The sequence below is a fragment of the Podarcis raffonei genome, chromosome 2 (genome assembly GCF_027172205.1).
Source record: "Podarcis raffonei isolate rPodRaf1 chromosome 2, rPodRaf1.pri, whole genome shotgun sequence".
Taxonomy (NCBI): domain Eukaryota; kingdom Metazoa; phylum Chordata; class Lepidosauria; order Squamata; family Lacertidae; genus Podarcis; species Podarcis raffonei.
In genome coordinates this window covers 98200849-98228705 of record NC_070603.1, presented here as the reverse complement: position 1 = coordinate 98228705, position 27857 = coordinate 98200849, and the positions used below count along the sequence as shown (strand labels likewise).

The following is a 27857-nucleotide window of genomic DNA, read 5'->3' as shown; positions in this document are numbered from 1 at the left end:
CTGGATATTGGGTTACAATTCCCATCATCCCTGATGATGGGCCATGGCGCCTAGGGATGATGGAAGTCCAACATCTGGAGGGCTGCAGGTTCCTCATTGTTGCCACAGTCAGTGGAAAGTACACCACAAAGGCTGTGAGGATAGGTTGTCTTAGTTGTTATCCTAGGAGGCAGCTGCTGCATTGATCTGTAAGTGGTGTAGCTCCACAACCAAACAGTGATAAAATGTGATCTATCTAAGGCAGCATAAATCTGCTAGGTGGTAGCTTGGTATGTCTCTGTGTAATAGAACAGTTGCCCGGCAGGATTCCGAATTTAAACTGGCATAAGTGTGACATAAATTTAAGTTTGTGCAAGCCTGAAGCATAAGCCTCTTTTGAATTTAAGGGCCTGTACTCCTTGGCCGTGGGACGCGGGTGGCGCTGTGGGTTAAAGCCTCAGCGCCTAGGACTTGCTGATCGAAAGGTCGGCGGTTCGAATCCCCGCGGCGGGGTGCGCTCCCGTTGCTCGGTCCCAGCGCCTGCCAACCTAGCAGTTCGAAAGCACCCCCGGGTGCAAGTAGATAAATAGGGACCGCTTACTAGCGGGAAGGTAAACGGCGTTCCGTGTGCTGCGCTGGCTTGCCAGATGCAGCTTGTCACGCTGGCCACGTGACCCGGAAGTGTCTGCGGACAGCGCTGGCCCCCCGGCCTATAGAGTGAGATGGGCGCACAACCCTAGAGTCTGGCAAGACTGGCCCGTACGGGCAGGGGTACCTTTACCTTTACCTTTTTACTCCTTGGCCGTAAGTAAAATTCAGGTTTGCATGTTATATCAGAGTCCACCTTTCACAGCAGCATGTCATGCGCGCCTGTTTTACTCATTTCAGATCTGTATTACAAGTGTCTCCAGAGCAGGAAGGAGAAATACGTTGGCCTCAACTTATAAGTAGGTTGCCATCAGCAAAGTTGTGTGCCTCAGTCTTTAGGGACAGCTGAATGCATGATAGTTACATAAGGGAAGTGTGTTAAGGGGGGGGTGCTTGCGTGTCTCTTGTGGGGGGAACAATGACATTACAGCTTTTGCAATGGAAGTGCTGTAGTGGTGAATAAATGAGAGGCATAAACTTGTTTAAAGCTGAGAGGCATAAATAAATGAGAGGCATAAAGCTGGTTGCCACAAGTTAATGAGAAAGTGGATGAATTTACACCATGCACACACCGCAACATATTCATTGCTTCTGGAATGCTGCAGTACTAAAAGCAAAAGATCACAAATGAAATGGACATGTACCTGTTTTTCAAAATATTTCCCCCCCACACACACACAATATGGGAGAGACTTCATCTTGCATACATTGCAGCGCTGTATTTCACTCTTCAAAAATCAAAAGAGCTGGCCAATTAAGTCATTGGCCAGGCCAGCTTTTAGATACTGCTAAATAATTGGCCAAGGGTGGATTATCACCTTTGTCTCTAGCGGCTAATCTCCAATCTTCTGCAAGGACCAGGCCTAGTTTTCTCCTCCAGCTTGTAATGAACTTGCAGTTCTGAGCTGGGCAGTGCTCCAAGCACCTGGAGTCACTCATCTAGCAAAGGAGACTGCTCTGCTCCAGCTCCTCCAGTCCATTAACAAGCTGCCCCAGCGGATATCTGAAACTGCAGTCCCATGGCTGTGCTATACAGAGGGTGGCCTTGACAGTGGGGAAGGAAAGAGACCATCAGGGATGCAGCAAGGACAGGGTGGAGCTGCCAGGGGTGGAAGGAGAGCCACTCTTCTCCAAGAGCCCGAGAGGCCATGTTTTTAGACAAGTGATGAAGAAGAATAAGTGAAATTGCAGAAAGTGCCCCACTGTAACTTGAAGCTGTCAAGAAAGAATGCAAGCCTGTCAGCACAGCAGCCTAGGAAGTGGTGTCAATGTTCTCCAAACCAGTTTCAGCTGTCTTCCCCGATTTGCCTTTGGGTACAGATGTAGGCCGCTCACACTATACCTAAATGGATAGCCCTGATAAGACATGAAGTCTTCACAAAGACAAGCTTTAATCAGAGCTGAAGGGTGGTAGGGTGAGGTATCTGCAAAAGCCAATCCTCCACAGCCCTCATCTGACACGCTGCTGCTCCTCATTGTCATTTGCTTGCTCACCTTGCAAATAATAATAATAAATAATAATAATAATAATAATGTATTATTTATACCCTGCCCATCTGGCTGGGTTTCTCCAGCCATTCTGAGCGGCTTCCAACAGAATATAATACAATAACCTATTAAACTTTAAAAGCTTCCCTAAACAGGGCTGCCTTCAGATGTCTTCTAAAAGTCTGGTAGTTGTTTTTCTCTTTGACATCTGGTGGGAGGGTGTTCCACAGGGCAGGTGCCACTATTGAGAAGGCCCTCTGCCCAATTCCCTGTAGCTTTGCTTCTCACAGTGAGGGAACTGCCAGAAGGCCCTTGGCGCCAGTGGCGTAGCGTGGGTTGTCAGCACCCGGGGCAAGGCAAGTAATTTGCGCCCCCTAACCCTGAGTGAGCCAGGTAGGGGCAAAGAGCTGCGAGTGCGAGCGAGCGCCCCCCAGATGTTGCGCCCGGTGTGGCCGGCACCCCCCACACTACGCCACTGCTTGGCGCTGGACCTCAGTGTCTGGGCAGAATGATGGGGGTGGAGAGGCTCCTTCAGGTATACTGGGCCGAGGCTGTTTAGGGCTTTAAAGGTCAGCACCAACACTTTGAATTGTGCTTGGAAACGTACTGGGAGCCAGTGTAGGTCTTTCAAGACCGGTGTTATAGGGTCTCGGCAGCCGCTCCCAGTTACCAGTCTAGCTGCCGCAGCAATGTAAAGATGGAGGAGCTACAGCTTTGGGCAGCCATTGCCACTCCGCAGCTTTCAGTCTAGATGGATGTGATAGTAAAAATTGGAAGGGGAACAGCTGGTAGCTGCAAGGAGAGCCCACTGGGGGTGTCCTGCCAGCGGTTTCCTAAAACCTTGGGAAATCATTGCTCATTGAGTCTTCACAGCCACCACCTCTATATCTCGGCTTTTGTGGCTGATGTACAGCAACCGGTGCTTTTTTTCTTAAAAAAATGTTTAGTGGTACTCTCACTTTGACTCAAGAAAATCACCGGGAAAGGAAATGAAGCTGCCATTGGAGGTGGTAACAACGAAACTGACCAATCACCATGCTTGACAGGAAATGAGGCCGCCATCAGGGCTTGCAACGGAACTGACAATTCACCATGCTATTCAATGGAACGGACGATTCACCGTGCTAGAGAAGAAACTAACATTTTTAATTTGTTTAGTTTCTTCTCCCGTTAGATTCACAAAATGTTTAGGCGTATTTGTACCACCAGAAAAAATAAGTACTGACAGCAACCATCCCTGAAAGTAGATGTTCATTTCTGTTGCAGTATCCTTCATCCAATAAAGATGAAAGTAGCTGTGGTTTGCCAAACACCCAACACACACCTGTGCTGAAGCTGGCAGACAGAGATGCCCCACAAGGATGGGTGAATGTAGGGGAGAAGAAAAACTCACAAAAGGACACCATATGCTTCTGTAAAGTTTAAAAGCAGAAGGCAACATGATTGCGACAGGGATTTCCTGAAGAAATCTATAAAAGTTATAACATAGGGGATAATATCCCTCTGCTCTCCGCCCCTACCCTCTGAAATTAAAGCCCAGCAAGCTGACGGAGACTATAGGGTGGCACTAGCCCATTACAAACGCGTACGTGTGAATTATTAACCATTTATACTGTTTCCATTCTATCCTTTTCAATCATCACTTCAACAGGTGGCATGCTTTAAGCATTGTTCCCATGTCTTCCATTTGAAGGAAACAGGCCCTGGAACAATATGAAGCAACACTTGCACAGTCTGTGTGTTTTGTTTTGTTCTTTTTCTTTCCTTCTCCAAGTTGTTTCCTTCAGCTGAATGGGGAGTAACTACTCCAGCTCTTTGGGAAGTGGCACCTGTGCAGCAAAAATAAGAAATGTAAATGTAGGGTAGTGGGGGAGGGGGAAGATATATCCTCACCACAATCTTCTTCCAAATGAAACAAAATGGTAACTGGGTTCAATTCCCCATCCATGGTATAAACAAAATAACTCTTCAATATATACCAGACACATTATGACAATTCAATCCACTACAAGCAATAGATCAGGCATCCCCAACCTTCGGCCCTCCAGATGTTTTGGACTACAATTCCCATCATCCCTGACCACTGGTCCTGTTAGCTAGGGATCATGGGAGTTGTAGGCCAAAACATCTGGAGGGCCGCAGGTTGGGGATGCCTGCAATAGATGATGTTCTCTTTACAACCAAACCCTAAACACGTACTTTAGGCAATCCATCCATTTCAACAGAACTTATTTTCCACGTAAATTTATTACCAGGCTCAGCATAAGTTGTTGTCCACCACAAGTACATAGAGAGGGGGGTTTTAATTTTAGAAATGTCCCAGGTTTATAATTGTGCTTTTATTAAAGATTTGTGTTACTATTTTTTTTGCAATTTGCTTGGTAAAAAGGCATTCTACTGAGCTGCAGGTGTGACAAACAGCTGAACTGACAAGCTTAGGCCATCCAGGTGATGGATGGGATGAGTATGCTGACTGTTGATTGTTCTCTAACGAGCATTGCAAGGTGCTTGTGGCTGGAAGACACTAAGTGCCAGGTGTGTGTCTCATCTGTTTATGCGCACACACACAACATCAGCCTGTTCCTTCCCTTCACTGAGGTGCACAGAGGGTCACAAACTGTATCTGGAATTTCTTCTATAAGGTAATTGCAGGCTGTCCTGACTTACGGTGTTAATATGTTTCTAAACCCATTTCCACTGATTTTCCATTGTGGGAATATATGGATTGTGGGAAGTAGAAGTGCTGGACTAGAAGGTGTGAACTGACCACCACCCCTTTCACGAGCAATAAAAGCCCCTCATTTAACTCTTCTCAAATTGACAAAATGGACACGTCAATGAATGTTCTCCTATGTTGTTTTATGTGACTGAAGCGTTCTAGAAGTTTTACAGTTTGGAAGGCTACAATTAAACCACTAGACCAATGTATATGTGTGTGTGTGTGTGTGTGTGTGTGTGTGTGTGTGTGTGTGTGTGTGTATATATATATATATATATATGGATAAATAATGATGGGCATTAAATAAAATAAAATGCTCTAGCCCTGTCCAGGCTGTTTGTCTATAACAGCTATTTAGTTCAAGTTAAAACTAAGAATGCTACAACAGATTGAAAACAGAAAGCATTAAAACTGGCTCTGATTTTAGAATGCCATGGTTCTAGACAGGAAGCTAGCCCAGATGTCTTAACGTAATGAAGGGAACCGCCAGGAGGTGTAATGTATATTGCGTGACTTTCAAGCTTGGAAAATTACTTCTGAACTACCGAGGAAGACATAATTAAACATAACTGCTATGGGTGACCTCAGTGATTAACAGGTGCAGGACACGGGACCTGATCCAAGTGAAAACATCCAAGGCATGCAAAAGACCCTAAGGATAGAGATCCAATGTGGGTGAGCTTTTCCAGCTGTGTAATTGAGAGGGGGGATTTGTTGGAAAATGCACCCTGCATCTCCACATCTTGCAATGCTCTTGGTGGCTGACACTGGAGACGCCCCACCCGGGGTCAGAAGGATTTCAGACAAATGCTCCTCCTCAAGCAACATGACTAGAGAAGGAAAAATAAGAAGTACTGAATGGTAAATCTGGGCACTTTTTAGCCAATTCACTGTGTGTGAACATATATACATCACTCGCATATATTGGTGCCACAGTGTGGAGAATGTAAGATTTCATGCGGAGACCCACTGAATACACTTTATCATTAATATGATGTGATTGTCCTTTTGGGAACAGAATCAGAATAAACAAACTGTAGCAGAAGGGCCAGTGGTTGCCACTATTGGGCACCTTCAGGTAGGAGATCACAGCCAACTTTCAGACCCTCTCTAGGACTTGCGCCGCCTCCTCATTATTACTTTCTGTTCACATGTTCCATTAGTAATGTCAGCAGTGATGGAAGCAAGGTGAAGGAGAAGGAACCCAGCTCCCCTTGAGGGCCAACTCAAGGAGGAGGCTCACAAAGACATTTCATCCCCGCCCCCCAAGGGGGTGGGACCCCAAAGCCAGCACTGGGTAGTTTCCAATACAGTGGTACCTCGGGTTACATACGCTTCAGGTTACAGACGCTTCAGGTTACAGACTCCGCTAACCCAGAAATAGTAGTTCAAGTTAAGAACTTTGCTTCAGGATGAGAACAGAAATCGTGCTCTGGCGGCATGGCGACAGCAGGAGGCCCCATTAGCTTCCCATTAGAAGTGGTGCTTCAGGTTCAGAACAGTTTCAGGTTAAGAACGGACCGAATTAAGTACGTAACCAGAAGTACCACTGTACAGACTTAAATGCTGCAATTATAATGGATCTAAAAATGCTGATAACAACAGCATTGAAAGGCGCATGGAGTGTTAATGCCATCCACCTGACAGCTGCAAAGTATGGCTGCACTCAGAGTAATATGGCCATATTAGCAACACCACCCCCACCCCCACTGACATCTGCATGTTGAGCCTGAGAATATGTTGGAAGCCGCCCAGAGTGGCTGGGGCGACCCAGTCAGATGGGCGGCATATAAATAATAAGTTGTTGTTGTCATTTGTAGTCTGATTGGCAGCCTCTCTCTTTTAGCTGAAATTGCCAGAGACTGAAACATGGGTTCCTCCATGATGCAAGGGATCCTTCCAAAATTACTTTCGATAGCTACTATTAAAATTCTCTCTCTTCTGAAAACAGTAAATGTTCCACCCATAAATATGCATCTTAGTTTGGAATTTTTTTTAAAAAATGTGGGTTTTTAAAACAATACAAAATACAAAGATTCCGTCATTAGTATTTACATAATATTAATGTGAGTGCACAAATGAAGTTTGCATGCTTTGGATCCTAAGTCAGGAATAGAAGAGAGGTCTGCCCAGTTGCAGGCCATTCCCCCTTTCCGCTTCCCTCCAGCCTTCATGAGATATCTGCGGTGGAAATAAGGGGACAGAAAACTTTCCTTCCACAGCCATCACCAGTGGTGGAGGGGGAGGTCACCTCAATGGGGAGACACCACAGGGATTTTCCCTTTGGTGTCTCTCCTTCTGAGGAGAAACCTCCTTCTCCTTGCTTATTAGGGTGCAAGGACTGCACCCCCATAAGAATGGCTGATGGATGGTGAAAAGACTGTGAGTGAGAGGCAGTACGTAAAGTGAAGATCTCTCAGAGTGAGAGACCGGATAAGAAAAGGGAAGTCAACCAGTGAAAGGTGGGAAGCTTTCTAATTTTCTCTGGTGAATGGGGAATTAAGAGTTACGTTTGTTCAGAGAGATATTTGCATTTCTTACACATTTTCTGAAGGTTTAGATATCCTCAGGGCTGGTGCTATTATTAGGCTGCCTAGGGTACAGACCTCAGAGGGGCACAGTACTGACCTTTCAGGGACAGTTTTACACAGATTAATTTTGTTACATCTTATAAATTTCTGATAGTATTTTACTTCTATATTTTGAAGAATTTCATCATTTTTGAGGTAATTCATACATTAGAATTTTTTTTAAGTATATATGAAATAGACTGCAGAGTTGATTGGAAGTTATGTTGCATAAAAAGTGAAAGTGCACCTCATTTTAAATCTTAAAAGTCACATCTTAAACTTGGCAACTTTATCAACTGAACATGCCCAGGCATCAGATACACTTCACCTGAAGGAATAGGTGACAAAATTTGTAAAGGAAAAGGCACACAAAGTAATATTTTGATGTGCCTGAAATAGAGACGTTTCAGAGGCTTTAAGTTTAATATCACAGGTCTGTTCAAAATTATTTGTGTGCTAAAACATTTTCTTTTGTACTTGAGAAAGACAATAAAAGATTGTTGTATTACTTATTCCTGCAATTTACAAATTTAGCAGTTTCAAGTTTTGTGTATTTCATTTTTTCTACAAGACATATGGGGTGTATGTGTGCAAGTATGGTACTTAGTCTTGCTTAGGGTGCAAAATAGCGTGACTCTGGCACTGGATATCCTGCTGCTGATTTCCCCCTCCCTTATTTTTTTAGGAGGCTGTTGTTATTAGATGTGCATTATGTTTATAGTTGCACCTGAAATAAGCAGGTTATATGAGCTACTGGATTGTACAGTGTTTATAAGAGTGTGTATAATTTGGCACTGTGATTATATCATATTTATTACTATGTATTGCTTATTATTCTGAACTGTTTCTACATAACCATTCTAATGTTTTGTATTGTCTGGCTATTATGGGATATATTGACATACATTGTTTATTATCTTCTATGTTGTAAACTGCCCTGTGGTTTATTTTGCTTTTTGTTTTCGTTTTGCAAAATGTGGTACAGTATATAAATGTTAAAAGTAAATAATAATAAATAACTGCAAATGTTAGCTATATATACAAATAGCTATATATACAAATTGCCAGTACATGACACCCAATTTAAATTAGGATAAGAGTAGGAGATAGGGGGACTACGATGCTATGGTTCCATATGCAGATCATTCCCTGCCTGCAATCTGCATATGGAAAAGGTCCCCATTAAAGTGAATCAAAAGTTTTCCTCCAAGGCAAATTGTGGCTCTAGATTGGGACTACAGTGGAGGTAAAGGATTTGTTCCTTACCCTCTCCCTTGGTAGGGTGATGATCTGCATCAAGGGTGGTGGGTTTGGATACGCTGACACTTTGTCTAAATGAAAACCCTTGCATTTAAAGCAGGTACCCCCAAACTCAGCCCTCCAGATGTTTTGGGACTACAACTCCCATCATCCCTTACCACCGGTCCTGTTAGCTAGGGTTGTAGTCCCAAAACATCTGGAGGGCCGAGTTTGGGGGGTGCCTGATTTAAAAGCTCATAAACACAGCTTTTGCAATTTGCAATTTCACTCTTAGGATTCAGGCCATTGTCTCCACAACACACGGCCGTTGTCATCCCCAAATGACTCGATTTTGATTGAAATACCTTAAGATGGGTTAACTGATATTGCAGTATTTTCCTACTTCCCTTTTTCACGCCATTGCACTCACCGGTTTCAGATAAGCTACGTTGCTCTGGCGAATATCATTAAGTAGCTGATCTCTAGGAGTGACTTCCACCAGAGGAGGTGGCCGTCTTCTTGGAATAGGCTTGAGTGTCTTGATCACATCTTTGAGGTTGGTTTTTTCAGCAGGCTCCACATATTCTTTTATGGTGGGTTTCCGCTGGGTTCTCTTGAGTTTCACTATTTTGAAGTCGCCGCTGCTGACCTTTTCAGGTTCTGGTTTTCTTGCAGGCTCGTTTTTCCTGCCCGCGGATGGAGCTTTGGGGACTGGTGGCATTGGAGATTGCATCGAAGGAGGCATCACTGAAGCAGGCACTGGTCCCCCTAGCAATTCCCACATGCCAGGAGGCAACCCGAGTCCGTTCTCTAACATAGCTATTAGCTCTTTCTGCTGTTTTCGTTGCTGCTGCTTTTGCTCCTCTATCCTTTTCTGCCTCTGTTTATCGAGGTTTCTGCTGAGCAGATTGGTAACCACCATTCTGGGACCTGGAAGTTCAAAGTGATATCCTATCTTGAGCAGCGTAGGGTTGGCTTTCAATAACCTAGCGATCTCCGTTTCTGCTTGATGGCCCAACATGCTTCTCTGGTTGTGAAAGCGTAGCTCAGTCAGCTTCTCATTGTACTGCAGACACCTCATAATTGCAACAATTCCTTTACCCGAGATGAAATTTGAATCAATATTCAGTGTAGTGATGCTCCTGTTTTCACGCAGCATGTTGGCCAAGGCAAAAGCCACATTATCATCTGCCCCCACATTGGCTAAACTGAATGTTTTGATGTGCTTATTCTTTTTCATAGCATTGACAAAGTCCACCAGCATTTCCTTGGGGATGTTCTCAATGTTGTTCAAGTTGAGTTCTGTCATGCTTGGGTCATTCTTCTGGACCTTTCTCAGGCTCTCATCTAAATTGGTTTGATTTCCTGAAGGCCTGGCACTTAACTTAATAAAATTAGTATCTACAGCTAATTTTTTGGGAATATTTAATTTTGATGCTTTCTTTTCATTATTGTCTTGTTTTTCATCTGATCCCTCTGTTTCATGTTCATTTCTGCTGTCCTCTTCACCATATGGTTTCTTTGTTCCCAGTTCTTCCTTATCTTTCTCTTCGTCCTCCTCCTCCTGTTCTTCATCTCCTTCCTCCTCCTCCTCCTCTTCATCCTCCTCCTCCTCCTCTTCTTCCTCCTCTTCCTCGTCTTCTTCCTCCTCTTCCTCCTCTTCACCTTCCTCTTCCTCTTCATTCTCTTTATAGTCTCTTACATCTCCATTTGTTTTCCCTGCATTATTTTTCACCATCTGCTTCTCATTACTAATATCTGCAGAATTTTCTTCGGACTTCTCCACAGTGTGTCTCTGCAGAAAACAGAATGCTAAGAGCTGAAATAATTTTAAATGGTTTTGCCTCATCTACTAAATAAAACCAACAAAGTTGATGTGACATTTGAATTTGTTTCCCCACTGTGCAGATGAAATACTTTAAAAGAAAATACATAGTTCTAAATTCCAGTATGTACTATGCTGGAATTTATTCTTTACTTTTCACAGTCCAAATGCTCTGATGTCAATATTATTTGAGTTTGTCTGCTACATTGTTGTTGTTGTTGTTGTTGTTGTTTAGTCGTTTAGTCGTGTCCGACTCTTTGTGACCCCCTGGACCAGAGCACGCCAGGCCCTCCTGTCTTCCACTGCCTCCCGCAGTTTGGTCAGTAATGTCTGCTACATTACTATTATACAATAACCTTTCATATGTCAAAAGCTGGAAATAACTACTTCATTATTTTATAATGGGTTTCAAAATAATATACATTATTGGACTCATTCTGCAGTCAGGCTTGTTGTTCCATTTCTCCACAGATCCCTCTGGATGTCAAATGTATTGGTCTTCTGGCTAAAACATCCATTTCCCTCCACTGATTGCCCTGTTTTCCTATCCACAAAATAACTATTGTTTTAGAATTATTGTAATCATAGCATTTCTTTCTCCATCACCACATACAGGTGGACACTAAACAAGCCCCACAGGACATTGTAAAAGAACATACATGTGGGGTTTTCAGTAGGGTCTGAGTAGCGTTTCCACCCCCGTTCAGCCCAGACACTGAGGTCCAGTTCCAAGGGCCTTACGGCAGTTCCCTCATTGCAAGAAGTGAGGTTACAAGGAACCAGGCAGAGGGCCTTCTCGGTAGTGGCACCTGCCCTGTGGAATGCCTTCCCATCATATGTCAGGGAGAGAAGTAACTATGCAAGCTATAGAAGACATCTGAAGGCAGCCCTGTATAGGGAAGTTTTTAATGTTTAATTATGTTTTTGTATATGCTGGAAGCTGCTCAGAGTGGCTGAACCAACCCAGTCAGATGGGTGGGGTACAAATACTAAAATTTATATTGTTTTAAATTTAGCGTGTATTTAATATTCTATTGGGAGCCACCCAGAATGGCTGTGGAAACCCAGCCAGATGGGGGTATAAATAATAAATTATTATATTATAAATTAGTAGTAGTAGTAGTAGTAGTAGTAGTAGTAGTAGTGACTGGCAGGGCAGAATGAGTTAGGGAAGCACTGCTCACCTGGCTTTGCAATATGGAAGTGTGAGAGGGGCAGGGAGGTAGGGAGGTTGGTGTGGTGTGGGGGCAGCAGCAGGAGGGTTGAATTGGGTCTGCAGCCATGCCCACACTGCATCACACTTCCTGCCACCTCTCCCCTCTCTTTTTCAGTTACTAGCAGTGACCTCTGTATTAGGAAGCCAGGTAAGCAACCCACCCTGCTCATGTTCTGTTCTGCCATTGGCTACTTACTAGGGGGTTATTTTTACTATTTTTAAAATGTTGAGAGCAATCATAGTACACATTCTTTGGTCCGAAAGACAATAAAGCTGAGATATGCTCAATGTTTAGATTTCCACTCTATATTTTTCTGGTAATTCTAAGATATCGGAATCCATATAATTTCCAATTCGGTGCCCCCTTTTCCCCTGGACCTGCTTAGCTTAGGCAGTTGTTAAAGATCCTGGTAAAGGTAAAGGGACCCCTGACCATTAGATCCAGTCGTGGCCGACTCTGGGGTTGTGGCGCTCATCTCGCTTTATTGGCCGAGGGAGCCGGCGTACAGCTTCCGGGTCATGTGGCCAGCATGACTAAGCCGCTTCTGACAAACCAGAGCAGCACACGGAAACGCCGTGTACCTTCCCGCTGGAGCGGTACCTATTTATCTACTTGCACTTTGACATGCTTCCGAACTGCTAGGTTGGCAGGAGCAGGGACTGAGCAACGGGAGCTCACCCCGTCGTGGATATTCGAACTGCCGACCTTCTGATCGGCAAGTCCTAGGCTCTGTGGTTTAACCCACAGAGGTAGTTTAGTTTAATTTCCAGTCATCCTAAAGCAATTTACAATGCTTGCTAGAGTAAATTTGCCTGGCACCAGAAAGTTGGCAAAGTCAGCACCAAGCAAGCTTGGTTGGGGAGAGCACTCAACAATTGGGGCGCTACCACAGGAAAGGCCTGTTCTCTCATTGTCATCCTCCAAGCATCTCTCTTGTGGGCCTCACACTATATACCAGATTATACTAAAATCTTTTTTAGTATAAATCTTTTTAATTAGCATGCTTTGCCATTATCACCTCATCTGGCTTTTCCTGAATAATTTTAAAGCAATACTAAGCACAATACAGTCTTTCTGCTAGTCCTGGTGTAATTGCAGCAGTAGCTGTAAGAGTCAGTCAGTAAAATATTTAAGCAATGTCTCAGTTTCAGCCAGGCAGGGTTATGGAACCCTAATTTCAATTCTTGCTCTTTTTCTTTGTTGTCTCATATCCTGTTAGATCTACTGTTCCTAATGGAGCAGGAGCAATAAAGGGTGAGAGAGGTCTCCTACCCCACTCCTCTGTCTGTGCCTTTTGTTCTATTTCTCTGTTCTCTGCTCTCCTCTGTTGACTAAGTCACTTCTCTCTCTTCCACTATTTTCCCTAAACCACTACATATTCATTTTGCCCAAACCTCCGCTGACAACTGACCATTTCTAACTGATATACGCTGCTCACTTGTCAGTGCCTGGTATCTGACTTCATCTTCATCCTGTCCAGGTGAGACTCCTGAGCAATTCTATGCAGGAATAGTCTTGTGAAAAGTCAGTACAAAACCTTCTCCTAAGGCAAGGCATTTCTAAACCTTGTAATGGAAAAGCGAAGCAAAATCAAGCACACAATTGTTCCTGGCTTATTACATGCGATCCTGAGGACATTCCCCTCAGTGTTTCCCAAGCAAGGAAACATGTTTCCTCAGCTCTAGGACTGAAATACTGAGTTATTGTGAAAACATGATTTCCACTCTCTGCCCTGGCAATTCTTGCATTTGTATGTTTTAAAGTATGGTTTCCTCCCCTCACTTTTATTGTTTCTCTTTTCCTAAACCGCTTTGAGGTTTTGGGGTTGTTGTTTTTGCAGTCAGGCAGTGCATAATTTTATGAAATACGTAAAATAAAATAGTGGTGGTTTGTTTTTTGTTTATTTATTTTAAAAAAGCTTAAAAGTCCCATATCTTTGCCTCTTTAGCATCTGAGAATATGAGCCTGCTACTCTGTTTCTGCTTCCCTCATAGCTTGAATTGCTTTTGCTTACACAGATAAATGTTTAAATTGCTGCTTTTAATTAGTGTGCTCTCTGTACTCCAATATTTCATTTTTCATCTTTTGTTGTGAGCTGTGTTTAATTATAAGAGAAGAAGGACACGAATAGCTTTAATCCATCAATCAATTCTTCCAAGACTGAGTATTATCTATTTGAAGCATTTGACTTTTGTTGCATTCAAGAATGAATCTCCCCTCTCCCATGGAAGTCAAGGAGCATCTTCCAGCCAAAAGACCTCACCATTTCATCTCTAGGAGGGTGTGTATATCCATCAGTTTCCAGCACCTGTCTAAGGTACAGGGCTCTGTTCCTGCACAGCATACCTGCATCACACAGAAGTAAGGAAAGCAAAGGCACAGCAGCATGTCTTGCTCTTCCTGTGTTAGAACTCCATTTTTATTCTCCGACTTCACACCTGATCATGTGAGCTTCTGCACTGATCCAGTAATTCATTGGGCTTAGGTCATATGACAATAATTAAAACTGATTCAAAAACCACATACCGGCTAAAATAGTTAGGAAGCACCTTCCTTTATACAAGCTCGCTTTCCCTTTAAGATCCCAGGCAGTGGCTTAGTCCAAGGGCAGTCTCTGAGACAGGTATATTTGTCTAGGATGTGGAGAAAGACCTTTTGGGTGGGTGCTCTTCGCTATGGAACTTCCTTCCCAAGAAGGTCTACTCTGTCTGCATTTATAAAAGCCTGCAAAATACCCCCCCAAGCCTTGTAGCACAATTCAATTAATCTAATTATTATTTAGATGTTGCTATTCGGTGTGTTGTAGTCCCCATGTCACCACGAGAAGCATGCAGAATAGTTGCATTTCCTGTTTCTTACCTCCGATGGCAAGAGAGTGACAGGCACTCTTTCATCCTCATGCATCCGCCTTGAGGTCTTCTGCCAATACAGGTAGTCAACAAGAGATCTGTGATCAAAGTTTCCCGTCGGTGGCTTTTCAGTCTGGTCTCTCTGTATCATTCCAACTGGCACCTCGGGGTCTGGAGCCATGACTTCCATTTCACATTGTAGCTCCTTCAGTTCTTCGGGGGAGAGGTTTGCTAGGATTTCATCTTCATCGATCTCTTCGGAACAGATTTCTTCTTGGTCAGAGTTTTGGCTGAACTCAGACATGTTCTTTGTTGATGTAAGAAAAAGACCCAGAAACGCCTAAAGGGAATTTAAGAAAGACAATAACCAGAGCTGGTTATATCTTCTTCAGTTTTATGAAACCCTCAATGCCCCTAAGGTTTGTGGGAAAGATTTTTATTTTTTTTTGCCCAAAATTGCAGTACAACTCAATCTTAGGAGATGCTTGTGTAAGAGTGAGCAAGGGCTGGAGCATATGGTCGGTCTATATTAAGCAGCGCTTGGCTGGGGGAGGAGAATTTATGGAAGTGCTGCCATGTTCTGTTTTCAGCAGCTTGTGTCAGCTGTGTAAGCCCCTTCTGACATTTCAGTACAGCTGTTGTGTAGCGCTGCAGCTTCTCCGCGGTAATTTGCTGGAGGATTCCCCCAAGGATATGAGATTTATTGGCTCATGATATATACAAAATATTTAAATATAGGGAAATGAATGCTAGTCAGGGTGGCCTGCGCATGACCCTCTATACCTCATAGGTCCACTCCAAGCTTAGCTAATGCTCAGGCTTTGTGCTGGTCACCAATTATTTTCATCCTCGGCACGTATCAGTCTTCAGAAAATGATTGATTTACGATGGCCAGTTTAAATGGCAGCGGCAAAGATCGCTGTATTTATTGTCCCTAGCACTAAGGAATGCCCTGTGCTCTGTGGAGTCACTGACATTTTGTTTTAACAAATCAAAGGAGCTGGACAACAGAAGCATCATCTGACAATAAGCAAAACAGCTGTTATTTTAAGACAAACATTTCAGTGGAGAAAGAAACAGGGGAAAGTGCTATTTGTAGACTCCCATGACCCGCAAATAAGACCTACCCTTGTAGCACAGTTCCTATTTGCTAATTATAAACATTTCGTATGATAGCACTTCAACAAATCATGGTTTTTGCCTCTGCAGCCAATGCTATTGCAAGAAAATGTATGGCACCTAGTCCAGCATCACCATGAAGGCGGGGGCTTTTTCTAACTTACATAAACCTTGCGCCAGGTGCGAACACCTCTGAGGTGCCTCCGTAAGCAGAGCCTTAGCCCAGAACAAGGACACCTGCAGAAATAAAGATGAAGTAGCAGATGTCCTAATGCCTAGGGCCATGGCTTCATGAAGCCTTTGGAGAACCATCTCCATTCTTTGATCCTCAGCATTATTGGGGAGATCATCATCACCCTTGGCTGCGTTAATCCCAGAGGCAAATGAAGAAACTGGGGAATTCACTAAGGTGCCTTCAGTTTGTCCATAATGCAATTGGGCAAAGTGTGAAATCTCTGAGGGGCAAGACCAAGAAACCCTCTGGTATTGCCCATTCAGCTGAGGGGGAAGGGAACCACATTGGGCTTGATGCCTAGAGCAGTTGTCACTGTGGAGACTTCCCTCCTAGTTATCATCCTGCCCAGAAGCAGTCTTAGGGAGAGAAATCTCCAAAGTCCAGCATGCCTTATTACTTAATGGGGAGAAATCCTTCTGGGAGCACAGGCAGGGGCAGAGGCAAGGCTTGGCTCCTCCTCAATTGCAGGCAGGGGAGGGGAACCAAATTCATTCACGCAAGTTGCTGCCACCTCCACCAGGGCAAAAACTACCAGACTAACCATAACTTTTGCCCCCTGAGCCAGAGAAATCTGCTTCTTGGCCCCACTTAGGTACCAAAATTTTTGATTTCAAGTGTTGGCAACTCTTGCTCTAAGCATTGCAATAGTGAGTACTATGATTATTTTGGTTGTGCCAATATAAACAGGCCAAACTAATTAAGTGACTGTAATTAACATTATAAGGGACGCGGGTGGCGCTGTGGGTTAAACCACAGAGCCTAGGACTTGCTGATCAGAAGGTCAGCAGTTCGAATCCCCGTGACGGGGTGAGCTCCCGTTGCTCAGTCCCTGCTCCTGCCCACCTAGCAGTTCAAAAGCACGTCAAAGTGCAAGTAGATAAATAGGTACCACTCCAGCGGGATGGTAAACGGCGTTTCCGTGCGCTGCTCTGGTTCGCCAGAAGCGGCTTAGTCATGCTGGCCACATGACCCGGAAGCTGTACGCCGACTCCCTCGGCCAATAAAGCAAGATGAGCACAGCAACCCCAGAGTCGGCCACGACTGGACCTAATGGTCAGGGGTCCCTTTACGTTTACCTAATTAACATTATAAAAATAAAAAGAGCAGCAATGAGGGTCCTAAAACAGAACCAGGATCATCAGGGACAGGGAGGTTGTATAATCCTCCCCTGCTGCCCCTGTTGAACCCTACCCCCAAGTTGCCATTTGTATCCTAATGCAGCCTCCATTGGCACCAGTGATACTGTGTGTAGGCTGTTAATTAAAAGGAAGGTGTCACATGACACTTACTCTTCCCAGCCAATCCAGACTTGAACAAAAGAGTGCAGGTGTGCCCATGGCAGACCATGCAAGACTTTAGCTTCAAGTCTTACTATTAGACTGAAAACTAAGCTCTAGCAGGATATTTTAAAAGATAATTCTGCTGGAATCAGAGTCTCATTGAGGCTTGCTTTGCAAACCAATAATTTCTTGAGTTATGTAAATACAGAATGAAACAAACTGACACAGAAAACTATAACTACACAGTTACAAGCAAGATGGGCCTTATTTATTAGTTTCATAATTGTAGTATTAAGGAAATGACATTGCATGGGAATGTGCATATCAGAGTTCTAATCATGGCTGGTGGGTGTTTTTTGTTTGTTTGTTTCCCAAATAAAGTTGCTTTTGGAGGGGTAATTCAGAATCGTAGAGAGTGGCATACAGTCTTTCTCCAGCCACCCCTTCTGCACTCCAAATTGCCACATCAGCTGCTTCTCCCTAAAGAGTTCCAAATACGTGACTTCACAAATTCCTGTTTAGAGTAGAGGCATGTCAGGCAGAGAAAAGGTTAAGCATCTCTTTCTCCCACACATCTTCTTCTCATTGCTCCCCATCTTTTCCTGTGGGGAAGGGTTTCAGCTCCAAGAGCTTGCACAGAAAATGCAGTTAATTCCCCCGAGTTATTTACAACAATTCCTCCCAAAATGTATTGTACACGCGCACCTTTGTACTGCTGCGATGCAGTTTTCTTCCTAGTCAGTGCTAAAGACCTTGACCTTTAGGCTGAATCAAAGGCTGCTTCAGTGACATAGATCTGAACTAAAAAAGATGGGCAGGTTTTCCTTCTGGGAGAACCAAGCAACTAAGCTGGTCCAGATGGTTGCTAGGGCAGTTCCTGTTTGTTGTGGGGAGAAGAATGTAAAACTGGAATGTGGACAAGAGGTCAGACGTTACACATCCAATGACAACTATCGGTACCCTTCAGATATGCAAATAAAATACTGAAGAGGAAAAGTGGTTGGTTGCGCTCATGGGTAGTCGCTGAAGTACAGAAGGTTTTGCTTATTGCAGGTAACTATTACAATTTGCTATTTGTTGGAATTAACTCTGCCAGTACAGAGTACACATATTGACAGAGACAGTTATAACCCAGCGATAGTTTAGCAGATATGGGCAAGGTTGGCTCTAACAGTAGGCAGCTGGTTTTGGGTGTCATGAAAGAGCAGCACATTGTAATGTATACAATTAATATTTGTTGTATTTTTACTGCCAGAAGTGGAATTTGTGGGATTTTCTGCTTCAGGTGCCAAAATAACTTGGCCAGCCTTGGGTACTTGGGGAAAGGCAGGTGTTATTCGCTGCTCAGCCACAAGACAAGGAAATGTATTGGAGTGGCCACTTATGGATTGGCAAAAAAGAGAAAATAAACCACCCAAGAAGTGGATGGAAGAGTAATTTATTAAAAGGTGCACATGCTAATTTGGAAACAATTGCTTAATTTAAATAGAAATAAAATCTCACCACAATGGGGAAGATTATGACCAGGTGATTTGTGTGTGCTTGATCAGTCTGATGTCCAGGTGTGCTGCCCCTTTCCTCTTCAATTCTGTGATTGTGTAAATGGGTAGACTGTCAAAAGCTGGTGTTTAATTGTGGGTGTATTCTGAAGCAATAATAGTGCATTAGTGGTAGTTTTATTCTGGTTCTTTGTTCTGTGATGCCTCCCCAATGCTTCCACATTATTGCCATCCAAAGGGGCTATAGGGCAACAAAAGCAGGACAAAAAAATTAACCAGAATGTTGTGGTAGAAAAAAATTACAGGATTTCAACAGGTAGTTATGGGTTCTGCACTGACTGGAAATAAAGCAGTGTGACCACACCCAAGCTTCCACAGGCGCAAACAGTATTGAAAGGAAGAATGTGTGCAACCACCCTAATAGTATGAGTACAAATGATAATGATTACACAGTAAAAGGGAGGTCTGGAGGCAAAGGGGCTATCAATATTTCTGGCACTTTACAAAATTACATAAGCTTGGTGTTCGTTTGTTTTTTTTAAAAAACACACAAATAAACGATCAAACGGTATATAGTTGACTAAGAGCCCCAGTACCTCTTTATTTAGAAACTTATCACTGTGGATTGATGAAAGAGGTTGGGACTAGAAGTGGACTTAACACAGTTGCACTGCAAAGAATTTAAGGGGTCAGTTTGTGTTTTGCTTAGCAAAGTTTGGGTTATCTAAGAACTACAAACTTGGGTTATCTAAGAACTACTTTAAATAGCATCACCATTAGTTAAGTGAAAGAGATGGCTCACTACTTCTTTTTTATTTTTTAAAAAGGAGGTTTATTGCCAACAATTCATTGCTGGTTAATATTTGTTCCCAACCATTGTGCTCTTTGAAAACCAGGTTTGAAACCCAATTTCCAAAGGCTAGGTTTGCCCACCCCATTCAGAAGCCTACAACTCAACAAATAGGATGTATGCACTAGATTTATTGTATGTCTATTATAAACATGCATTATAGGTATACATTATGCCAGGAATAGCCAATACAGTGCCCTCAATATGCTGTTGGACTAAATTTCCTCAATCCATTTGCCATGCTGATTGGGGCTGATGGGAACTGGGAGGCACTGTTAACTACCCCTACAGTTTGTTGTTGCTAGTAAAAAGCAAAGATAAGCAGACATGGGAGAAGTTAAAACAAGCTAACCATGTAAGTAGAGGATGTATGGCCTTCTGTCATGGATGAGCTATTTGAGATTCCCGCATTCCAGGGGGTTGGACTAGATGACCCACGGGGGTCCCTTTCAACTCCACAACTCAATTATTCTGTAACTAATCTATTGCTACTCCCCCCCCCCAATATCCCATGAAGGCTATATGTTAGGGTATAACCCAAGCAAAACTGTACTAGACTAGGGACCACAGACTTCAATGGAAGAATTCACCATGTACTTGCTTCCTCTCATTACAAACCAGATTTTATTTGGATGTGCTGAATTTAGAGCGGATTTCTCCTTTGCAAATTAGACTAATTCTTGGGTTGTGCCATTGCTTGCCACTTGACCTTGCTGTCTACCCCCACTTTTCTACATAAGTCACCCACCTGTTCTACTTTTCTAAGGTGTTTTGAGAGTGAAAGAAAAGGGTGAAGTGAGATTTAAAAATACTGTTTGGAAATACTCGATTCGAATCAACTAAATTAACATATTTGTCTTCCGCTCTGGATTAGCTGTTTCGTATAATCTGCTGTTGATTGATTACACCAGAGGTTTTCAACCTTTTTGAGTCCACGGCTCCCCTGACCAACTACATTCTTTCTGCGGCACCCCTGTGGGGCTCAAGAGTCCAGTTAGGTCACCCCTTGCCTGCAGAGCTGGCAGCCTCTCACCCTTTTTCAAACACCCTCCATTGTGGAGTGGTCCCTCAGCCTCCTCTCCTCTCCCCTCTCCTTGGGAATCCTCTGGGCAGCCACTGCTGCTGCCCCTGGTCTCTGAGCTGCCGCCCCCTGCCCCAAAAAGAAGTGCCTCTTCCGACTGCCCCACAGGGGCCTGGGAAGCAGCCCCTGGCCAGCCCCAGAGGCACCATTTGCCTGGGGAGGTTGTAACCAGGACTGCTGCAGTAAACAGCCGTGTAAGCCTTTGGGAGGCAGAGATGCGAGAAGCATCACAGGAGGGAGGGAAGGAAAGAGGGACAGAGGCCAGTATTGCCCGCGGCACCCCGACCATCATTCAAGGCACTCCAGGGTGCCATGGCACATTGGTTGAAAACCACTGGATTACATTAATAATTTGTTTCATCCCATCCCAAGAGCTCATTTTCTATAAAAGTATAATTATTATTCTACCTATCCCTAGCCATCAAAGGCTGGATTTCAGTCATGTAACATGTAACAAGTATATTTCAGCATGCCCACCTTTCTATGATGCCTAGAAAGGGCCTCAGTAAATAACCCCTCAAAAATTCACAATGAACTGTGAACACACACCCTTAAATATCCCCACATTTCATTGGCTACCAGGACTGGACACTCCCCCCCCCCCAATTCTAAAGAGAGGGGAGGTGCAAAAAGCTGCTCACTGTGAGGAAAGGGTGTCTGGTGTAGCTGTAGTTAAGTTTGCAGATGATACAAAGGTGGTTGGTTTAATCACTGCTGGAGAAGGGGAGGCAGCCTATAGGAAGGAAGTTGAGCAGTTGGGGGAGTGGTGCAGGAAAAACAACTTACTCCTTAACTTAAACAAAAGAGATTATTGTGGACTTTAGGAAATGTAAATTGAATATTCAGCCACTTATTATTGAGGGGAAGTGCGTGGAACAGGTCTCGGTGTTTCGATTTCTGGGAGTGGAGTTGAGAGATGACCTAACCTGGGGAGAAAACAGCAAAGACCTGCTGAAGAGAGCACAGCAGAGGTTATATTTTCTGAGAATCCTGTGGAAAAACAATCTCTCAAAGGACCTATTGATGGCATTTTACCATAATACTGTGGAGAGTGTATTAACTTATGGTCTGTGTGTGTGGTTTGGGAGCTGCACAGTCAGGGAAAAAACAATGCCGTCCAGGGTTGTAAAGACTGCAGAGAGAATAATTGGGTGTACTCTTCCCACCTTAGATCAAATCTATGCTGTCAGGTGCCATAAGAAAGCTGCAGAGATAGTGCAGGATAGGACGCACCCCAGAAATGATCTCTTTCAGCTTCTGCCTTCTAGAAGAAGGTACAGGGTTATAAAGACTATGACTAGCCGCCTGCGAAACAGTTTCTACCCAAATGCAATTCTGGTTTTAAACACAGTATAAGGAGTCTCTATAGGAGTATATTGTATTTTAAAATGGGGTTTCATAATTTTTAGGGGTTTTTGAATGTCTTATGTAGATTTTTCAATTTCATTGTTCTGTATGGGAGAATGACAATAAAGATATCGTATCATATTGTAATTTAATGCAGGTGGGGAGTGATGCACCAATTTCTCTGTTTCTGCTTTTTAAGATGTACTGCCAGCCATTTTAGGTTACACCACACACCCATAGCAGCCATTTTGTGACTGGCACCCGTGGGTCTTTCAAAATTCCAAATGTGCCCGTTGGCTGCAAAAAGTTAGCAAGCCCTGTGAGTCTAGGCAGATTCCGAAAGTGGTAAGTCCCAACCCTGATGAGCAGAAATAGGCCCTAAATAAAGGGGCTATTTATTTGATATAGTCAAAATGTGACTAACTGCTCAACCTAGAATTTTGCTTTTGGGTGCTTATTCCCAGGACATATCATTACTATACAGTGGTACCTCTGGTTACGAACTTAATTTGTTCCGGAGGTCCATCCTTAACCTGAAACTGTTCTTAACCTGAGGTACCACTTTAGCTAATGGGGCCTCCTGCTGCCGCCGTGCGATTTCTATTCTTATCCTGAGGTAAAGTTGTTAACCCAAGGTACTATTTCCGCGTTAGCAGAGTCTGTCACCCGAAGTGTTTGTAACACAAGGTACCACTGTGTTTTATGCCTGTGTAAGCACAACATCAGCCTCTCTTGTCCTGTTCTAAACACCAGGATAGTCATCCATAACGCAGCCCATAAATGGCTTCCTGATGTTATCGAATAAATCAACTGTGGTCTCTTGCTGGCATCTTATTCTCTCAAACCATGCCATTTGGGTCACTGAAGCGATCCATTCACCACTTGCAAATCTCCTGCTGATTTCTTGTCTGTAAATAAAGTACTTAGCTGCCCTCTTATATTTCCCTGATCTGCAACCGTTCCATCTTGAGGCCACGAGCTTGTGTGATCTGCTAAGTTAAGGTCAAGCCTCTTGTTAGGGCCTCTGCAGAGGAATTATCGAGGGAACACGAGATATTGTTGGCTCATAAGGAACAGCAATTTTGATTTGCCATTTCCATGTATTCTGCCTTATCTCTGGTGGAACTATGATCATGGAAGAGCTGCCTTCTAAGATAAGGCCTAAACTTGTGCTCACTGGTAGCAAGCTATGTTCTGGAAACTGCCTTGAGACCTCTGGATATATGGCGGTATATTATTATTATTATTATTATTATTATTATTATTATTATTAATGTGTGTGTGTGGCTTTGGTTTTTCATAGTATTGCTTGTTTAATATTTCAGGTAAGACTATGAATTATGAGTGGGACAATCATACAGCTGTCACTAGAATTACCAACCTAATTTTAAATGTATTTTGCATTCTTACAGATTGGTGCTGTGTAATACAAAGTGTAATCATACATATATTAATTCACTTAGCCAACCTGATCTTCCTATTTTACTTTCCATTATTTCCCAACATGATCCTCTAACACCAGGCGGAGGATGCTTCTAAACATTCATTCTGATTAGACATTGACTATTCAATGAGCAGTCATTCTGATCTGTTTGCAGGGAGGTTAGCCAATGTTGCGTCAAAACAAGTGCTATCCCACACTGTCTCATGGCATTCCTCATTGCAAAAAGTCCAGCCTTTTGCTGAAGTGGGTTTGTCGCACAGGAGCTGCAAATGAGCTTTAATTGTGCAATATGAGTTTGCTGGTATGCAATTGAATCCTGCCCCCCAAAAGTGACAGACTGGAGGTGCCCTGAGCCATTCAGTTTTCATCCCCAACCTGTACCAAACATGAAAATACAATGAGAAATAGTGTCAAGCTTCAGTAAATGAAATTTAATTCCTCTGTATATGTGTAAATGGCTGTATATGTTAGAACCGTCGCTTTTTTTAACATAAAGAATTGTGAATCTTTTTTTGGTTCTTCCAGCCATCCTGAATCTACCTCGTCCATCCTATCCAATCGAATCCAAAAAAAACCCTTGAATAATTTAAAAAAGAACATTTGGCCAATCTTTTTGACAGATTTGTCTCTAAGGGTGCATGATACGTCAGGGTGTGTTTTTTGTTTTGTTTCATTTTTCCAGTCTTACATTTGGTTCTCCACATTTCCACATGAGTGTGAGATTACTATTTTTTTAGTTCTCATGAAAATTCATCAGATTTTCGTGTCAATTTCTTCTTTAATATACAGTGGTACCTCTGGATGCGAACGGGATCTGTTCCGGAGCCCCGTTAACATCCTGAGTAGAAGGCAATCTGCATCTGCGCATGCACGGGTCGCGATTCGCTGCTTCTGCGCATGCGCGTGACATCATTTTGAGCGTCTGTGCATGCGCAGTCGGCGAAACCCAGAAGTAAAGCGTTCCGTTACTTCCGGGGCGCTGCGGAGTGTAACCTGAAAACCCTCAACCTGAAGCATATTTAACCCAAGGTATGACTGTACACATATTTGTAGGCAGTTTTCCTAATATAAACATTTTCCCAAAGCAATTTGCCCTAATATAATGCATTTTTGTATGTTATTTTCACATACTATGCATACTATGTATCTATGTACACACTTTACCCCAGTTCCTGTATTTTTCTTTACATTATTTGGATGGAAAAGAATACTGCAAAATTCAAAGATGTACAAATTTAGGGTGGCTGTGATCACACAAACCAACCTGGACCCTGTGCTTGTCATCTGATGCCCTTCTTTGTCCCCCACTCTTTGAGAGATTCAGTGGGTGGCAACAAGAGAAGGGGCCTTTTCTGTGGTGATTCCTGACTATGGAATGCTCTCCCCAGAGAGGCTTGCCTGGCGCCTTCATTACAGGTCTTTAGGTGCCAGGCAAACTCATTCATCTTTACCTAGACCTTTATCTATTAAATAATCTATGGCCTGTTACCTGCCTCACATAAGCCTCAAGAGCTACCCTGAAAGGGGGTTCAGATGAGCTTAGAATTCAGGCAGATTCCTATCAGAGTACGCAACCCTTGGGATACATAAGTTCCAACCAAGATAACTTTGAAATCTAGCACTTAGAATTAAAAATGAAACTGTTTGAGTACTAGTCCATGGGTAGGCAAACTAAGGCCTGGGGGCTGGATGCGGCCCAGTCACCTTCTAAATCTGGCCCGCGGACAGTCCAGGAATCAGCGTGTTTTTACATGAGTAGAATGTGCACTTTTATTTAAAATGCATCTCTGGGTTATTTGTGGGGCCTGCCTGGTGTTTTTACATGAGTAGAATGTGTGCTTTTATTTAAAATGCATCTCTGGGTTATTTGTGGGGCATAGGAATTCGTTCATTCCCCCCCCTTCAAATTACAGTCCGGCCCCCCCACAAGGTCTGAGGGACAGTGGACTGGCCCCCTGCTGAAAAAGTTTGCTTACCCCTGCTAGTCTAACAGTAGCATTTTGTTAGTCTTCTGCTAGTCTTCAAAAGCAGCCTCACACACAACATATTGCAGTAGTCTAATCTGCAGACTACCATAATATGGAGAATAGTTTCCGATATATCGCTGTCTAGGAGCCATATCTGGCATACCAGCCGTAGCTGGTGTGAGGCGCTTCATGACACCAATGTCACTCAAACATCCAAAGACAGGACCACATCTGATGGCAATCTCAGCAGATACACACTGGCCAGAGTTGCCCAATGTGAGCATATCTCATTTGCTACTGTCCAGCATCAACGGTTAAGAAATTAAGTATTTTTCATGGGTTAGACGAAGGTAAAAAGACCATCCAATGACTGTCTCTACATCATCAAATTCCTGAGTTGCTGAATATACTTGATCTAAATGTATAATTCTTGAATTTCTCCCAATTTACCTGAAGCTAAGATTAGTTGAACAGATTTGTTTTGAAAAACTTGACAAGCTCAAGCATTTATGCTTTAGCAAACCTGACTGAAATTCTGGGAAGCATCATTACTGACATTAGTGATAAATGTCTCTTAAAGATGTCCCATAATTTCAGCATAAACTGTCATGCTAACAATTTTTCACTTGCTAGAAAAGGCACATCGATTTTTAGAACTAGCAAGTTACATAGGCACAGAGAAAATGGTTTATTTTATGGAACTGTATATAATGTGTGATTGTCTAACATTCAAAGAGTGTTTTATGTAGAATGCATTACTGCATAATGTGAAGAATTTATGGAAACAATAGTTGTCAATTTCCCCCAAGAAAACGGGCCATGTTAAGTTTGTTCATATCATTTTATGTTTTTTTATTCCTTTGTCAGAGAGGCATCAGGCAATATATAGACTCATAGAATTGTAGATCTGGAAGGGACCCCAAAGGTCATCCCGTTGCAATGCAGAAATCTCAACTAAAGCATACATGACAGTATATTTCTCCTTTGTTCCCTTCAGTAGTTTTGTCATATAAAATGTGACTTTTATCAACATAGTGCTTTACTATTGAGGAAGCAAAAAACATAAAATAAATTCATGTAAATACTTTAAATACTTACTGTATTCAAACATACATCTTCTGATTTCTTAACCCATAACTGTCAGACATATGCATGTACACACAGACACAAGTACAACATATTTTCAGGTTTTTCTCTGTAAACATGAGGTCTAGAAAATTAATCATAAAAACAGGGGAGATGGTGTGGGGAAGGATTGTCAAGCTAAACTTTTACCATATAAAAACCTTAACACTTCAGCAAAAGCAAAAGTGTGAATACTGGGGGTATATAGGCTGTGATCCTCATCACTGAATATATTCAGAAGTAGGTGCCATTGAAATGAATGGAATTTATTTCCACGTCGGTATACATAGGATTGTAGTAAGGTAAAGCTAAAGGGACCCCTGACCATTAGGTCCAGTCATGGCCGACTCTGGGGTTGCGGTGCTCATCTCGCTTTACTGGCCGAGGGAGCTGGCATACAGCTTCCGGGTCATGTGGCCAGCATGACTAAGCCGCTTCTGGCAAACCAGAGCAGCGCACGGAAACACCGTTTACCTTCCCGCCAGAGTGGTATCTATTTATCGACTTGCACTTTGACGTGCTTTCGAATTGCCAGGTTGGCAGGAGCAGGGACCGAGCAACGGGAGCTCACCCTGTCGCAGGGATTGTAGTACTGTCACCTATAAAAGGCATAAATCCTTTTATAGTACATCACATAAAGTACATCACATAAATCCGAGCCATTAAGGGCTGACTTTCAGAAGAGACAGTATGGCATAGGAAACACCAAAGCGAAGCAAGTATTTATGGTTTCTGATGTAAGCACTTACCTACAGCGTGGGCAGGTATAGAGATCCCAGGTGAGTGGGCCGCAATAGCCTTTTGCTCAACACCTGTGCTGCATCTTTTTCCAACTCTTCAGCCTTCAGTTCTACCTCCAAACGAAGCCGTGTCAGATAAAAGAGCAGCAGCAACCAACATGCTCACCTCCTCATGTGTCACCATTTCAATCCTAGGTAGTGGGGTCATCAAAACATGCCTGAAGTGCCTCAAATGTTGAATGGATTCTATTTTTAAGATAACTGATGGGACAAGTGCTGACTCCAAATACTTCAGAGCAAATTCTGCCCCACTAGTCTTTCGTTTAATTTTTTTGCTGATAACCCTCTCCTTCAGAACCCGCCTCATTTATGGCTCTCTCTGTGGTGCCAGAACTTTAACTGGAGCCAACTGGAGAGAATGTACCCATGAAACTTAAACCTTGCCTCGTTTGTAAACTACTTTGTAACTAAGCATGGCAGGGCAAAGAAGAAGAACACAGTATTAAGCCCCTTGATAGCCTGTAATGTAATATCGGGAGTCTGAAGGGTCAGATGATAGCTCTGTGATAACAACATTGGCTTGGGTTACAAGTAGTCATAGAGATGCTTTGAGAGGCTCCCAGAGACCCGTCCCCG

At 43.2% G+C, this 27857-nt stretch overlaps 1 protein-coding gene across 1 annotated transcript; it reads right to left on the bottom strand.

The window, feature by feature from the left end:
- Positions 1-3317: 3317 nt before the first annotated feature.
- Positions 3318-27549, bottom strand: LMOD3 (leiomodin 3). The gene is made up of 4 exons (XM_053378236.1): positions 27231-27549; positions 14545-14874; positions 9074-10438; positions 3318-3944 (listed from the first exon to the last, which is right to left on the bottom strand). The coding sequence occupies exons 2-4, from the start codon at positions 14836-14838 to the stop codon at positions 3918-3920; spliced, it is 1686 nt and encodes a 561-aa protein (XP_053234211.1). The 5' UTR covers positions 14839-14874; positions 27231-27549; the 3' UTR covers positions 3318-3917.
- Positions 27550-27857: the final 308 nt, after the last annotated feature.